The sequence below is a fragment of the Tyto alba genome, unplaced genomic scaffold (genome assembly GCF_018691265.1).
Source record: "Tyto alba isolate M040663 unplaced genomic scaffold, T.alba_DEE_v4.0 Super-Scaffold_30, whole genome shotgun sequence".
Taxonomy (NCBI): Eukaryota; Metazoa; Chordata; class Aves; order Strigiformes; family Tytonidae; genus Tyto; species Tyto alba.
In genome coordinates this window covers 5,867,523-5,882,328 of record NW_024881305.1, presented here as the reverse complement: position 1 = coordinate 5,882,328, position 14,806 = coordinate 5,867,523, and the positions used below count along the sequence as shown (strand labels likewise).

The following is a 14,806-nucleotide window of genomic DNA, read 5'->3' as shown; positions in this document are numbered from 1 at the left end:
GCATTGGCTTCTGGGAAATCCCACGTGTTATTTGGACCAGCTAGACCTGCCGCTTGCAGAATTCAACACAGAGAAGTCTTGTCCCTGCAGGGAAGCAGCTCAGCCTCTCCGCAGGGGAGCGGCGGTGGAGGTGGGCAGTCCCTTCTGTAGCTGGTGGGTTGAGACAGAAAGCGTTCTGGGGAGGCGTGCTGCTGTTGTTTCCTATGTCCTTCCAGCTGGAAGGGAGCTTAGTGAATCCAAGAAAGATAAATAGAAACATGCAAATTTCATAGTGTGTCCTGTGTATATAGAGGGAGTTGCACTGGATTGGTTCAGCTGATTTTAAAAGGGTAGCCTTGAAAGTACAGGACGAAAAACGAGATATCTTCAGGAGAGGCCGCAGCTTTGGCACGGGCACAGCCTAGCTGGGGTGCAGAAACCTTACTGAGCCAGTGGTTCACACTGTGGAGAAGGACACACATACAGCTGTATAACACGATGATGTTATGTTACAAGAGGAAGAATAAATTCCTTCCTGACCCTTGCAGCTGGCAATTTCTGCTTGGCTTTGATCTGCATCAGATTTTATTATTCTGGCAACTGTTGATAGAGGAGGAGAAGAAGAAGAAAGGAAAATATGGGCGGTAACAAGTTACGAAAATAGATCCTCATTTCTATCTGCAGCCTTTAAAGGTGTTTTAGGTGTGTATACACACAGGTGTGAACTGCATACAAATTAATAAGCGTCTTTTGTTCTCGGCATCTGCCGTGTGCAGTGTGTGCTCTGAGGCAGTCTCCAAGGGTGAGGGTCTGGCTGAGCTAAGCCACGAGGTCTCCTCCGAATCGGTTTCCTGAGCTGGCCCGTTTACGGTTGCTGCCGTGGCCCCCGGAGAGCCGGCAGCCAGCCCCCCCCCGGCCTCTGCCCCGCAGCCTCGGCTCCTGGAGCTCACGTGCGTTTCTCTGTCTTGCTCTGTCCTCCCCGAGTAGCGTTTGCAGAGCTGCAGACGGACATCAATGAATTAACCAGCGACCTGGATCGCTCGGGGATCCCGTACCTCGACTATCGGACGTATGCCATGAGGGTCCTTTTCCCTGGCATCGAGGACCATCCTGTCTTACGGGAGCTGGAGGTAAGGAACAGGCTGTGCTCCGGCTCTTCGAAGTTTCCCTGAGCCCTCGGGGAAGCCACAGTGAAACCCTGAAGCACCTTTATGCTTTCCACACCAAATCTTATTAGAGGCTCTGGGGTTAGCAGGATGAGCCCAGCGTTCATTTTAACTAAGAAGTTGGTGTTTTATCTCCGTTGCACACGGCTTGATTCATTTCGATTCATTTTGGTTTCTTCTCCCCGGTGTTGTTTCAGTTTTATTTGGTGGGTTTTTATATTGCTATAGGCCAGCAGCAAAGCCTGCCAGGTAAGTTATCGGTGTCGTTTTAAAGTCCTTCTTAATCACCTTATGGTGCAGGGGGAGGCTCTGTGTCCCTGGGCGCATCCTGCCTGGAGCATCCCGCTGCTGCTGTTCCGTGGCGTGTCCACAGGAGGGCAAGCGCCGTGCCAGGCATGGTGGACTCCGGCTTGGCTGGGAGCAAGCCCTTGCACCACCCTGGTTTTTCCACCACTGTGTGTCAATATAGACATCAGATTTTCCCTGAGGGTATAGAAGAATTGGTAACGTACAAGGGTCCAGCAGATCACCTTGCAGGTGAGCCCTCGCTCGCCTGTGAGAATGCCAAAAAAAAAAAAAAAAAAAAAATGATGGTGCTTCAAGAAACATTATCTGCCACCGAGCGTGGGGCTGCCGTCCCCGCTCCGGGCTGGCCCGAGGCACCGGGCTCAGCGCTGCCCCCGGCACAGGCATTGCTCCAGAAAATCCCGACAGTCCTGCTGCCTTCACACAGACCGGGGGGTGGCCCAGATCCTCAGCCAGGGATGTAAGAGGAAGAAGCATTGATTGCTTGTGCTCCATACGCCTGTGTTGCTTTTCCAGGCGAGCACTGCTTAGCATTAAGGCCTCGAGCTAAATTCCTTTCCAGTGGGCAACCGACACTGAGCAGTTGCTGTGGTGTTGGTAAAACTGACACAGGCTTTGAACCAGCCTCTCCCAGCCCATTCCCAGGCCTTGAGTTTTCCAGTCTCATGCATTATGTTTGCTGTTTAAATTGCCAAATAAGCTGATGCTCTAGCAAACAAATATTGAATGCTTTTTATTTGTTTTACTCATGAAAAACAGAATTGCAGAAGTGATAAATGTGTTGCCAATTACACAGTTGCTTAATTATGTAACGTCAGTAAAACCAATGCATAAGTCTCCAAGATGTTTGGTAAAGAGTTGCTTAATGTAGTTCATCATTTTCACTTGTAATGAATTACTTGAATCCTCAACTGGCTGAAAGCCTCAATTAATTTTTTACACTTGTCCCATAATAAAGCAATAGTCTAAATTAGTATTTAATTTACTTACAAGAGTGTCACTTTTTGTGCAGAACAAGCAAATTTGTATGTCATTTATAGGGCTGTTAGCCTCAAAGCAGCAGCTTTATGGCATGCAGAGAGTGCAGCTCGGAGCAATGATTAAGGCGAGCCGTGCTGCGGGAGGACGGGAAGGGTGACACTTGTTCAGAACTGGCCAGAGGCCACGGTCAGGGATGCTGACGCCCTCAGAGATGAGGTGCTGGCTTGTGCACCCAGAGCTCGACCCTCCACCCCACCACCAGCGATGGCAGAGTGACCCCGCGGTGGCGCGGGGCTGCCCTGCGCTCCCTTGTCCCCCTGTGCCGTGGCTGATGAGCTCTCTTCCACTGCAGGTCCAGGGGAACGGGCAGCAGAGCGTGGAGAAGGCCTTGAAGCTCTTTGCTCAGCTGATAAACAACAAAGTCTTCCTGCTGACCTTCATCCGAACGCTGGAGCTGCAGCGCAGCTTCTCCATGCGCGATCGCGGCAACGTGGCCTCGCTCATCATGACGGGTCTGCAAGGCAAGCTGGAGTATGCCACCGACGTGCTGAAGCAGCTGCTCTCCGACCTCATCGAGAAGAACCTGGAAAACAAGAACCACCCCAAACTGCTCCTGCGCAGGTAACGCCGGGGGCCGGGGAGGGGCCGGGGCTGCGGGCAGGTCGGTGCCGTTGCCCGGGCTGGCACGACCATGCTGCTGGTGGCATCCGGGGGCTCTGCAGAACCATGGTGCTGGTGTCAGAAGGAAAACGCTGCTCTCCATGGAGGCTTTTGGATGACCCATCCATCTCTTTGCTTGTCTCCAGGACCCAGGGTTAAACCCTACTCTGTGATTTCACAGATGGCTGAACAGAGTCTTGGATTGGATCTGAGCGAGCTATTACCTCTGCTGCAAGTCTCTCACTCCTAATCTTGCCCCAGCAGCGCCCCTGCTCCCTGGCTTGGCTGGGAGCAGGTGATGATGCCAGCACTGTCACCTCTGCCATCCAGCTGCCTCCTGCACTCACCTGCCCCAGCTCCTGCTTCCCACCTGGGTGTGCAGAGATGCCCGAGGGGCTCAGCAAATGGGCTTAGCCCCCACCGCCAGTCCTGTGTGGGGCTGCCTCAGGGCAGCGTCACGGTGGAGAGGTGAATGGCACAAAAACTGGAGCTTTCCACCCCCTGCACGTTGCTGGTACCAAGCAGTGCCCTGTGCATCCAGGCAGGGAAGAGGAGGCACCAGCTCGGGTACAGCAGGGTCTGGAGGAGCAGAGATTCAGCTCTTTCAGTCATCTTACTGGGCTTCAAGCTCTGAAAGGCAGGAGCCCAGTTTCTTACATGTCAGTACAGTACATAGGGTCCTTGTTTCCCCGTGAGCTGTGGCATTATTGTGATGAGTAGAGCTTTAAAGACCTAGTGAAGAAAAGTACCTCTCGGATGGGCGATGCTGTGAATTGCCCCTGGGGCTGTCAGGGAAAGGCAGGCTGCCCAGCAAGGCTTGGTCCCCTTCCTGATGGCAGCCCAGGATGCTTCTGTGACCTTCACCCTCCCGTGTCTGAGCTACCTCACAGGTATTTATGGGCTTTATCCTCGCAGCATCATTGCCTGGATGGAGCAGCAGGGTTTGTGTTTCACAGCTGGGGGAAGGAGCTCAAGAATGGATTAAGTGACTCATCCAAGACTGTGCTGGGAAATGGCAGAAAGAAAAAGGGGAGAAAGTGTGTATTAATGTAGGCCAGATCAGCAGCTACAAGTAAAAGGCTACCCCTGTTCTCCGCGTGATGAGCCACCTCCATCCCCTGTCCCTTTGGGTCCCGGCTGTGCTGCAGAGCGGGGCCTGTGGCTCTGCTGGCATCTCGCTGGAGCGAGCGGATGAAAGCAAGGGGAGGATTTCACAGCTCTAGGAAAATTTCAGGGATTCCTCCAGCCATAATGAATATACTTGACAGGAAATTGCTTTAAATCTGGCTGTGTTTGCAGAGGCAATAACTCATCTCAGAAAAGGAAGCCATCTTAATTTCCCCCGTGGTTTGACGAGTCACTGGGAAGGCGTCTTCTGCCTCAGCCATCAATAATGACTTTTCATGGTGCTCCAAGAAATACATGGCTGGTGATCAGAGCTGTGCCCCCTCCTCCCCGCAGCACCCAGCGGAGAGACAGAGCGATGCCAGCAGCGGCGGGGCTGGCTGTCCTGCACCAGGATTTAGCCATTCCCCAGGAAACCTGACCTTGAATGTTTCCAGGGATGGGACATCCACCACCGCTCTGGGCAACCTGGTCAAGTGTTTCACCACCCTCATTGTCAAAAATTTCTTCTTTGTACCTAGTCTGAATCTACTCCCTTTTAGTTTAAAAGCATTGCCCCTTGTCCTGTCGCTGCAGGCCCCACAAACCTGTGGCTGGAGCCCTGTCCCAGCCCTGGGCCCACGCTCCCGACTGGTGCTGGTGCCCAAAACCACCCGGGCTGGAACATCTTGCTCTGACTTAATAAGGAGTGAACAACCACAAAGTGAGATACTTTTTTTTTTTTTTTTTTCTTTTTTGAGCTCTCTGGTGGCAGCAGTTGATAATTGGCACTCACTTCTTTCTCTCTTTCTTCCTCGTTTTCCCCTCTCTCTTTCTTCCATGACTGCCCCTCGCGGGAGACAGCAAAAAAGTTGACATTAAATCAAATAGCTGTTCTGGTTCCTGGCACAGAGCGCAGCAACACAGCAGTTTGGAGACCTAGATATAGCAGGGAAAATTAATAAAATACATATTTATTTTTGGGGATCTCTCAGCTCTTTTTGTTTAGTTTTGTTTTATTCCTGGTGCCTCAGAAAGTCGGAGGAGCAGCCAAGGCGCTGGTTGCTGGCGTCAGACTCCTTTGGAAAGTCACCTCTGGATCGTGCTTTGCCCTTGTTATGTGGTCAATGAGAGGAGGGTTTTCTCCGAGTCTAGGGATTCTCTCCTGCCATGTTAATGTTCAGGAGCTTATTTTTTATTTTTAGGGGCAGTGTTTCAGATACCAGCCCAGCGGCGGCATAGGAGCGGCGCGGGCCGAGGGGCAGCACAAAGCCCCGCAGCAGCTGATGCTGTGGCTCAGCAGACCCTTCCCGTGGGGCAGAGAGAAAGAGGGGTCAGGCCCCGTGGTGGCAGGCAGAGCTCGAGGGACAGCTCACCCCGCCAGCCAGCACCGATCCCTTCGCAAAGGCAGAGGCTGGGGGAGGCACCTACAGCGGACTCGTCTGCAAAGACCTGGCAGTGCTGCTCTGCACCCAGCAGCGATGAAGGTCGCAAGCAGCCCCTTTCCTCAGCCAGTGTTGGGACAGTGATGATCAACTCAGTGGTCGGCCGTCCCCTGGGCTGGTGCACGGCAGATATCTCACGGCGTCCGTCTCTGTTGAGAGGAGCGTGAGATTCAGCTTGAAAATAAGGAGAAATGGGATTTGACAGAGATGATCTGAGGTGTTTCTTTTTGCCATTCCGTTCAGCTGATCTTGTATTTCTGGTAAAGAAATAAAAGGGAACAGCTAGGCACGGGAGTATCCAATACCCTTCTCCCACACAATATGCCCCAACTTCTCTGTCACTCCACATTTCAGTTATTTTTACGGTGCTGGTGCCAGGCCATGAGCAGCCAACAGCTACAAGACACAGCATTGCTTCACTGGTAGGGCTAATCAGGAGGCTTGCCAATTCTTAATTTAATAATCTATTAACAAAGCAGTTTATTAAATTAATACTCACCCCGAAGTCTTGACTGTATCATTTTCTGAGTTTTTCACCTATTCTTTAGTTTGTATCACTGACTCACCATTTTCTGTGCCTCACTGGTGTGGCAGTGTGCTAGTGCTTCTCCTCCTTAATTGGGTGACTGAAATATTTTAAACAGGAGAACAATGTGTCTGTTGGTTCGTAGGATGAATTTTTAGGCAGTTAATCAATTCAGGCTTAAATTCTTTGGGGATCTGCAGACATTTTCACAAATTCCTGGCAGATGTTGTGATCCTAAGAGATGATGGTAATGTGACCCTAGGTCTGTTTGCCGACTGGTGTCAGTTTTTGTTTGCTGAAATCTGTGGCTCCCGTTTATACTTGATCTGCTTGATGTTGGGATCAAACCCTGTTGCTTCTACAGTGTGTGTTTTTCATTAAATGCCAGAGTTTTCAAACATGCGGGGTGCTGTATAAATACATACCAAGAGGCAGTCCCTAATTCAAGGCAGCAGAGCAGATGGGGGAGAATAGGGGAAATGGGTCCGGGGCGGGACGGTGACTCACTGCAGGTCGGGGTATGGGCAGAGGCAGAGGCTCGGTGCATCGCCGTGCCCGCTGGGCATCTTCTGAGCAGGTTGGGGGCCAAAAATGCCGTTGGCAGGAATGGCACCAGGAGCAGAGCTGCTGGCCAAGGGGGTGAAGGCACAGAGAGGTGCCGGGAGCTGCCGCTGCCTTGCTGCATGGTGCCCAGAGGAGAGGGTGCTGCAGAGGGCAAGGTGTTGGATCCACCCCTCTCTGCTTGCTGAAATATGGACCAGATCCTGGCGTGGCAGGAGGGGAAGGGGAGTGCGGAGAGCCAGGCTGCCCAGGGGGCTGGCTCGGCTGCAGCAGAGCAGCTCTTCCCTGCACGGCCTTGCAGGCAGGCCTGCCTGTCTGCCTGTCTGCCTGCCTGTCTGCCTGCCTGCCTGTCTGCCTGCCTGCCTGCCTGCCTGTCTGTCTGTCTGCCTGCCTGTCTGTCTGTCTGCCTGCCTGCCTGCCTGTCTGTCTGCCTGTCTGTCTGCCTGCCTGTCTGCCTGCCTGTCTGCCTGTCTGTCTGCCTGCCTGCCTGCCTGCCTGTCTGTCTGTCTGCCTGCCTGTCTGCCTGCCTGTCTGTCTGCCTGTCTGTCTGCCTGCCTGCCTGTCTGTCTGCTCTCCTGTCTGCCTGCCTGTCTGCCTGCCCTCCTGTCTGCCTGCCCTCCTGTCTGCCTGCCTGCCTGTCTGCCTGCCTGCCTGCCTGTCTGTCTGTCTGTCTGCCTGCCTGCCTGCTTGCTTGCCTGCCTGTCTGTCTGCCTGCTTGCTTGCCTGCTTGCTCACCTGCTTGTCTGCTTGCCTGCCTGCCTGCCCAACCTCCTGCTTGCCTGCTCGCTTACCTGCCTGCTCACCTGCCTGCCTGCCTGCATGCCACCCCCAGTGTGACCTGTGTGGTTGGGGCTCAGATGCAAACTGGGAGACACCCTGCCACCAGCACAGCCATCCCATCCCTGCCCTGGGAAAAAGGGGTTGTGGTGCTTTAAGGAAAGTCTCCTGGTCCTGCAGAGCCAGCATTAAAAACTATCATTAGGAGCCATTGTATTTAAATTAGAGATAATCTTGGGTACAATGTGGGGAGAGGACACTGGGTGGGACTGGGGAGAAAACTGCAATTTCCCTGCCATTGTCACTCTGCTGTCCCTGATTGCCAGGAACTGCTGCAAATCCCAGTGATTTACTGAGCCAGGCTGTAATTTGCACCACGTGCAAGGAGCCCAGTGTCACCAGGCTCCCTGTCACCAGCCCCATCAGGGCTGTGACGGGCTGTCAGCTGGACAAGCTGCTGTCAGCTCGGTGCAGCAGGAGCAGGGGACAACACTGGCCTCATCCTGCTGCCTGCCCCGGTTCAGAGCACCACAGGAGCTGTGCCAGGGTGCAGCCGGGTGGTGCCACCCGGGGAGATTTGGGGCCTCTGATGCATGGTTTGGTTTTGCATGTAACGCGTGTGTCCTCCTGGCTTCCCTAGGACCGAGTCGGTGGCTGAGAAGATGCTGACGAACTGGTTTGCCTTCCTCCTCCACAAGTTCCTCAAGGTAAGGAGGGATGGAGCTGAGACCCCGCTGCTGCTTTGCTGTCCCACCCCTCAGCCATCCCCGGGGTGAATCTGGGCTTGAAACATTCCAGTCAGACTCCAATTCAAAAGATGTAGTAGCAAGGCGGGGGAGGTGGAAGTTCGCTCAGAGGTACCTACACCTGGGGCTGCTCTTACATGGGCTCAGTCAAGCTGGCACAGCCTCCGTGCTCAGCCCTCTTGAACCCTCGGATCGCCTGGTGTAATTCTCATGTAGTGGACTTTCTGTTGCACCTCTTCAGTACTTAGCAGAAATTCTCACTTACAGCTCCGTGCCTGGGCTTCCCTATTTTTTAACTTTATTTGTGGTTTTGGAAGACCCACAGAATTTGCTTCATGGCAGTGAGCAATGAAATCAAGATCTCAAATTCCCTTTTTTACAGCCATATAGATTCAGTAGAGATTTATCAAGCCAAAGGCAACACGCCCATCAAGCAATGGAGCTCGTGGTTTTGGCTGTCCTCCCCAGGAGCTGCTGGGGGCTGAGCCTGGATTGCACATGGTGGGACTGTGCTTCTGCTGGAATGGATCATCTGCAAAACCTGTGTGCAGGCCAGTGGCCCGGAGGAGATGCACCTTCACCTCTGTGTTAGTTTTGCTTTCCATCTCATTGTGTAGGAATGTGCTGGAGAGCCTCTCTTCATGCTCTACTGTGCCATCAAGCAACAGATGGAGAAAGGTCCGATTGATGCCATCACAGGAGAAGCCCGTTACTCCCTGAGTGAGGACAAGCTGATCCGGCAGCAAATTGAGTACAAGACTCTGGTGAGTGGTCATTGTAGAAGCTGCCACTGAATCGCTTCAGTCCTCCCCACTTAGACATGAACTGTTCTGACCTTTAGGCCAGTGATTAGGACACTACCGTGAAGCCAGTTGCCAGGGCAATAAAGCCTCATGCTGTTAGACCCATGCCCACATCAAGTGTGTCCCTAATTTGCGGGTACAAATATCCTGAGCTAAGGTTTTGAAAGGCAGGGCTTGAGGGGAGTGGTTTATCTCCATGCGCATTGAGCATTGCGCTCCTTCCAGCAAATGAAAACGGACATCGGGCTCCTATGTTAGTAATCATTGTAAAGATATACTAGATGCAGCAGCAGTGATGAAATTAGGGATGCAGTGGGGTTTTTTTATGAGAACGGGTTGTTGGTGACACGTGGTTACAGTTCTCAGGATGCTTGTCTGAAGCCCTTTAGAGCACGGTGTGGTTCTCCTTCCCTTTCAGATCCTAAACTGTGTGAACCCAGATAATGAGAACAGTCCAGAGATCCCTGTGAAGGTGCTGAACTGTGATACCATCACTCAAGTCAAAGAGAAGATCCTCGATGCAGTATACAAGAACGTCCCATATTCTCAAAGACCAAGAGCTGTTGACATGGACTTGGGTAGGAGCTTCCCTGCCTGGTAGGAGGGGAAGGTCAGAGAGGATGAACAGTGATTCTTGGTGGGTTTTGCAGAGCTTGAAAACTAGAGCTCAGGTCTGCACACCACCATACATGCTTCTGCCCCTAGAAAGCATGGGCACTGCTCCTGCCGGGTAGGCTTTGAGCTCTGTGGGATCAGCTAATTGTCCACTGACCACAGAGCAGATGATTCCTGAAGGCTCCTTCACTCTGCTGAGAATTTAGCTTTCTCTGGGTGCCCCTTTCCCAGGAAATGGGCTTTTCTACAGGCTCATCTGTCCAGTAGTTACTTGGGCCAGAAGCAGATAGAGCCTGTTGGTGCCTTTTTCCGCTCTGACCATCGTGTCTGCCTGGTTTTTGCCTCTCCCAGAGTGGCGGCAGGGCCGGATAGCTCGTGTGGTCCTTCAAGATGAAGACATCACCACCAAGATTGAAGGAGATTGGAAGCGCCTGAACACCTTGATGCATTATCAGGTAAGAAAGCAGCCCCAGCAGACAGCTCCCAGAAAGCTGCCAGAAGGGAAGGGAAGAAAAGCAGAAATTTCATTCCCAAGGATCTCATCTACCAAGACAGACGGGGAGGTCACATTTGTATGATAAACCAGAAGGGTTCAATGTGCTTACACATTAGATGGGAAAGCAACCTTGACATGGATCTTAAAGAAACTAGTAGAGTTGAAAATTGGCTAAATTAAACCCACCAGTCGTGCTAGTGAGATAGAGGGAGCAGTGGCGAGGGCTGAGCTGCCGCTGCTGGAGATGCAGGGCCAGGGAAGGGATGGCACGTGGGGCTCAGGTCCTCGCGTGGGGGTCTGAGACAAGCAGGAGTGTAGCAAGGAAAGAAGAGGAGTCTCTGTCTTCCTTCAAAGCTTTGCAAACACCACACGATCTGATGATCTGATGCAAAGCACCGGCTGCAGCAGTGCTCAGCCGCCTCTCATCCTTGTGACCTTCCTACGTGTTGACTTTTGAGCATTGTGCAAGGAGTGAAGAAGGGAAACAGAGCAAATACTTCAAATACTGACACCTGGGAGGGACGAGGGAGTGCTGCAGGGAGGTACGGGATGAGGCCAGGGCAAGAAGAGATGAATATCAAGAGCTGCTTCTTGACAGAGTGACATCAAACCTCCTAAGTCCCAGACCTAGCCAAGTCAAGTAACAGGAGTTTTGCCACTAAAGTCATATAAAATGAAGCTAGCCAGTGAAGCTGCTGTATTGTGCATCGGCCAGGGTGTGCGAGGTGACCTAAGAAATTGTTGCCATCTTCAGCTTTTGCAGTATGCATGCCCCAGCCCAGCCCAGGCCCCCCTGGCTTGGTCGTGCAGCTTCTTACAGTGTGCAAACCATGGGAAGAGGGGTAAAGACAGAGCTGAGGAAGGTTTGGTTAAAGAGAATCAAAGGCTTTTACTCAAAGCCTGTCTGCAGCAGAGGATAACTGCATTAATTGGAACCTGTAACCTACTACTGTCCATCACTATCTACACAGAAGAGTTTAGTATTTAATCTGGCATCTTTCCCTGTTTATACACCATCTCAAGTCCATCAGCGTGACTCATGCTGTGTAAGTTGAATGTGAGCCAGTATTGACAGGAGACATATAATCAAGGAGCGAGGCAGAGAGAATGGCATAAATATGCAAAGTGCATGTAAAAAAGCACCTCGAGGGTCAGCTTCTCCAAGCAGCCCGAAGGATTTAAGCACAGATTACCCTAAAATGTCACAGGAGTTGTGCAGATGAATTCCATTGTTTCTAAAATCTGTTTTACCTGACGGTTGCAAGGGATTAACCAACATGCAGGGAAGCAGCGAGGCTTTATTATGCCTCGATCTTTAAAAGTCATCTTAAGGAAGTCACAAGTGAAATGTGTGTTTGTCTGATGCGTGTTGGGTGCGAAGTGAGGGAGAACTTTCATTTTAGTGCCTGTGGGTAAATCTGAGCCACAAGTTTACCCTTAAAATAAACAAAATCCGTGCAGCACTCAAGATGCTGCAGCTATTCCTGCCATTTGAATGTCAGTTTTGCTCTGGAACAAAGTAGAATTTTGCTGTCAAACATCTGAACAGGTAGCAGTTGCACATGTCTCCCCCAGCTCTGGCCCGAGCTCTGCACAGCCCGACAGAGCTGTTTCAGCCATAAAAAAGAAGCCAGGTTCTCTGCACTGCAACAGAAATCCTGTCAAGGCAGGGCTTTTGCCAAAAACAAACAGCAATATTTTTTTTTTTTATTCCTACCAGGTTTTTTTCTGTTTGAGTAATAAATGTTTTTATTAGGTATCAAAAATACAGATGCTCCAGGACTACACAGTAAAGCAAATATGTGGGCAAAGGCACAGCTTAGAAGAGGGTATAAAATCATTTGAGTTTCAAGCGCTGCTGTCTCACCATTTTAACAGGAGTGTTACATATATACCAGATGTGGTTCAAGCCGTAAAAATGAAATCTAGATTTCTCCAGCTTCCGGAGGACTAGTGAAAATTATTTCTAAATTTCTAGAAAAAGTAAAAGCTAGCTCTGTAAAACTATCTCCATCTTTTAATCTTTTATTCAGAGCTCTCGTGTCTTTACTCATCGGAAGGCAACGCGATCTCTGGATTTGCACACGGTGACTGGGGATGCACAGCCCGTGTTTCCAGCTGATAACACCGGGCATTTTCTGGTCTTTTGGAGCCCTTACCTGCCCGCTCCTCGCGCCCGTGCCCCCACTTCTGATTTCTGGGGTCCATTTGCTCCGCAGGCCCCTTCCCTGCAGCTCCTGGGCCCCCACTCCTGCCGGGGACCAAACCAGCCTCCTCCTGCTCGCCGTGCTCCGGGCAGGGTGGGGAGGCTCTGCAGAGGGCAGTTATTTAATTCCAGGAGTTTCTCGGCTCCACGCTTGGCTGCTGTTTGACACTATTGCATTTTTTTTTTTTACATGTTTAGGATGATAAAAATATAATACATACCTGCATCAACCAATAAAATGCATTTTTCATGGGAGGCCTTCACATGCAAAAGCCAGATTGGATTTAAAAAGAAATATTAATCTTTCATAATATTTTTGAACCACTTCATGGAATTATATGGAGAACTGTATTCCTGCTGCTTATTTCTTCATTTATAAAAATAGATGTATAGGTTAAATAGGTGTAATTCATTGTTAAATGCTCTGGAGCTTTATACTTTATTGTAAGGAATTGTATTACGTTTGCGTAGTATCCTTTGGTTTCATGCCTATTAAACTCCATGGGAGAGTCTCACCCTGCGTGGCTTTACTGAAGAAAAATGAAACACTGAATTTAATATCAAATGATTTACAGTGGCTCACGCAGGGTTAACTCCAAGGCAGCAGAGCATGAATACCTGTCAGCCACTATGAGGCTGGAAGGGCTGAGAGACTAGAAAACTATTTTAAATGAAAAATTAGAAGCAGAGAGGGAAGGTTTGTGTGGAAAATGAGACTTGGGAGCCGAGGGTGTCATGGATGGGGAGCTGGCATCCTCGCTGCATCCTCACTACCCCACACAAACGCAGTATTATTGTCTGGGCTTCTTCACTGCTGCTCTCCCTGCTCCAGGCTTTCTTTTTCTTTTCTTTAAGGTGTTTTGTGCAGCACGTTTCCAGCTTGTAGAAGAATCAGAATATTTATAAAGTTGTAAAACAGCCAGCCAGCTTCACAGGCATCTCTGGGGTTTTATTGGAGTGTGGCAACAGCAGAGCGAGATGGGAAACGAATGTGTGTTACATCTGATGCTAATTTGCACGCTGGTATTTTTTAGCTGACAAGAACCATTCGACCCAAAATTTAGAGAGTGAGAGTGCTCTGTGTGTGCGTGTGTGTGGAATTTTTAATGCCTCTCTCCCCGTTAACCACAGCCCTGGTGGCAACGGATCCCGGCGCAGTGGCCAGGGAGCTGCTGCCTGGGCTGCCAGCACACTCGAGTTTCTCCCGAGTGACACTGAACTCAAGTGGCAGCTGATAACAGCCCACGAAAATAATATCACCACTGATCATTTCTTCCATTGGCTTAAAAAATTGGATGAAGTGAGGCAGGAGCAGAAGAGGAAATAACTGAGGTGTTTGAAGTGGTTTGCTTAGAGATATCTCACTTTTGTGCTGTGAAACACAAGTGACTATTATGTCCACTATCACTAGCAATAATAATAACTCGCATTTACATGAAACCTATATGGAAACATGGAAACAAAAGCCTGTATATATATAACATCATTTACATGAAATCTGAATGGATCCCATCACCTTGAAGGCAGCGAAGATCGCTGTGTGCAGGTCACCTCATGGCAGGAGACGTACAAACACCCTTCTGCAGGTACTGTACAAACACCCTTCTGCAGGTACTGTACAAGCACACACCCTTCTGCAGGTACTGTACAAACACCCTTCTGCAGGTACTGTACAAGCACACACCCTTCTGCAGGTACTGTACAAACAAACAACCCTCTGCAGGTACTGTACAAACAAACAAACACCCTTCTGCGGGTACTGTACAAACACACACCCTTCTGCAGGTACTGTACAAACAAACACCCCTCTGCAGGTACTGTACAAACACCCTTCTGCAGGTACTGTACAAGCACACACCCCTCTGCAGGTACTGTACAAACAAACACCCCTCTGCTGATAGTGCGGGGAGGTGCTGGGGAAGCAAAATCCAGCAGCTGCCCTGGAGCTTCCCCGTGCGCAGGGACGATGCTGAGTCCCTCGCAGGACTCTTGGCACATAGTGGAGGACTTCACCCCAAAAGCAATTTCCCCGGCATGAGGAAGCATTTCGGCAAGTCAGCCTGCAAGATGCGGTAACTCCGCTCTCCGCTCCTGCACCCTGCTGCACCACGGGCCACGAGTTCACAATTAAAAGACACTTAGGCCCATTCCCTGGAAACCTGCAGATCCTTAATTAAGGGAAATAAGTTAAAAAACTTCCAGTGACTACTAGATTTATAGGGAGGATAAAATTAAACATGGCTACTAAAATCTGCTATAACAAAATCTTGTTAGCGCTAATGTTCATTTATAGTTTGGCTTCCCAGCATTTAATTCCTTCTCTGGTGCAGTAGAGGGACTGACAATTTAATACCCTGAAAGATGGCTTTATGACTTTCTCAGCTGTAAATCAAACTTTTAAAGTTCGTAAAAATTGCTAAAATAAAAAATGGTTT

At 50.4% G+C, this 14,806-nt stretch overlaps 1 protein-coding gene across 3 annotated transcripts in view; it reads left to right on the top strand.

Moving 5' to 3' along the window:
• Positions 1-14,806, top strand: part of PLXNA2 (plexin A2) — a 179,378-nt gene that overhangs the window by 150,344 nt on the left and 14,228 nt on the right. For all 3 annotated transcript variants that reach the window (XM_042799981.1, XM_042799980.1, XM_042799979.1), the window contains exons 21-26: positions 967-1,109; positions 2,785-3,053; positions 8,146-8,212; positions 8,869-9,015; positions 9,473-9,632; positions 10,021-10,124. In XM_042799981.1, coding sequence (XP_042655915.1) covers positions 967-1,109; positions 2,785-3,053; positions 8,146-8,212; positions 8,869-9,015; positions 9,473-9,632; positions 10,021-10,124 — 890 coding nt within the window. The remainder of the gene's footprint in view (positions 1-966; positions 1,110-2,784; positions 3,054-8,145; positions 8,213-8,868; positions 9,016-9,472; positions 9,633-10,020; positions 10,125-14,806) is intronic.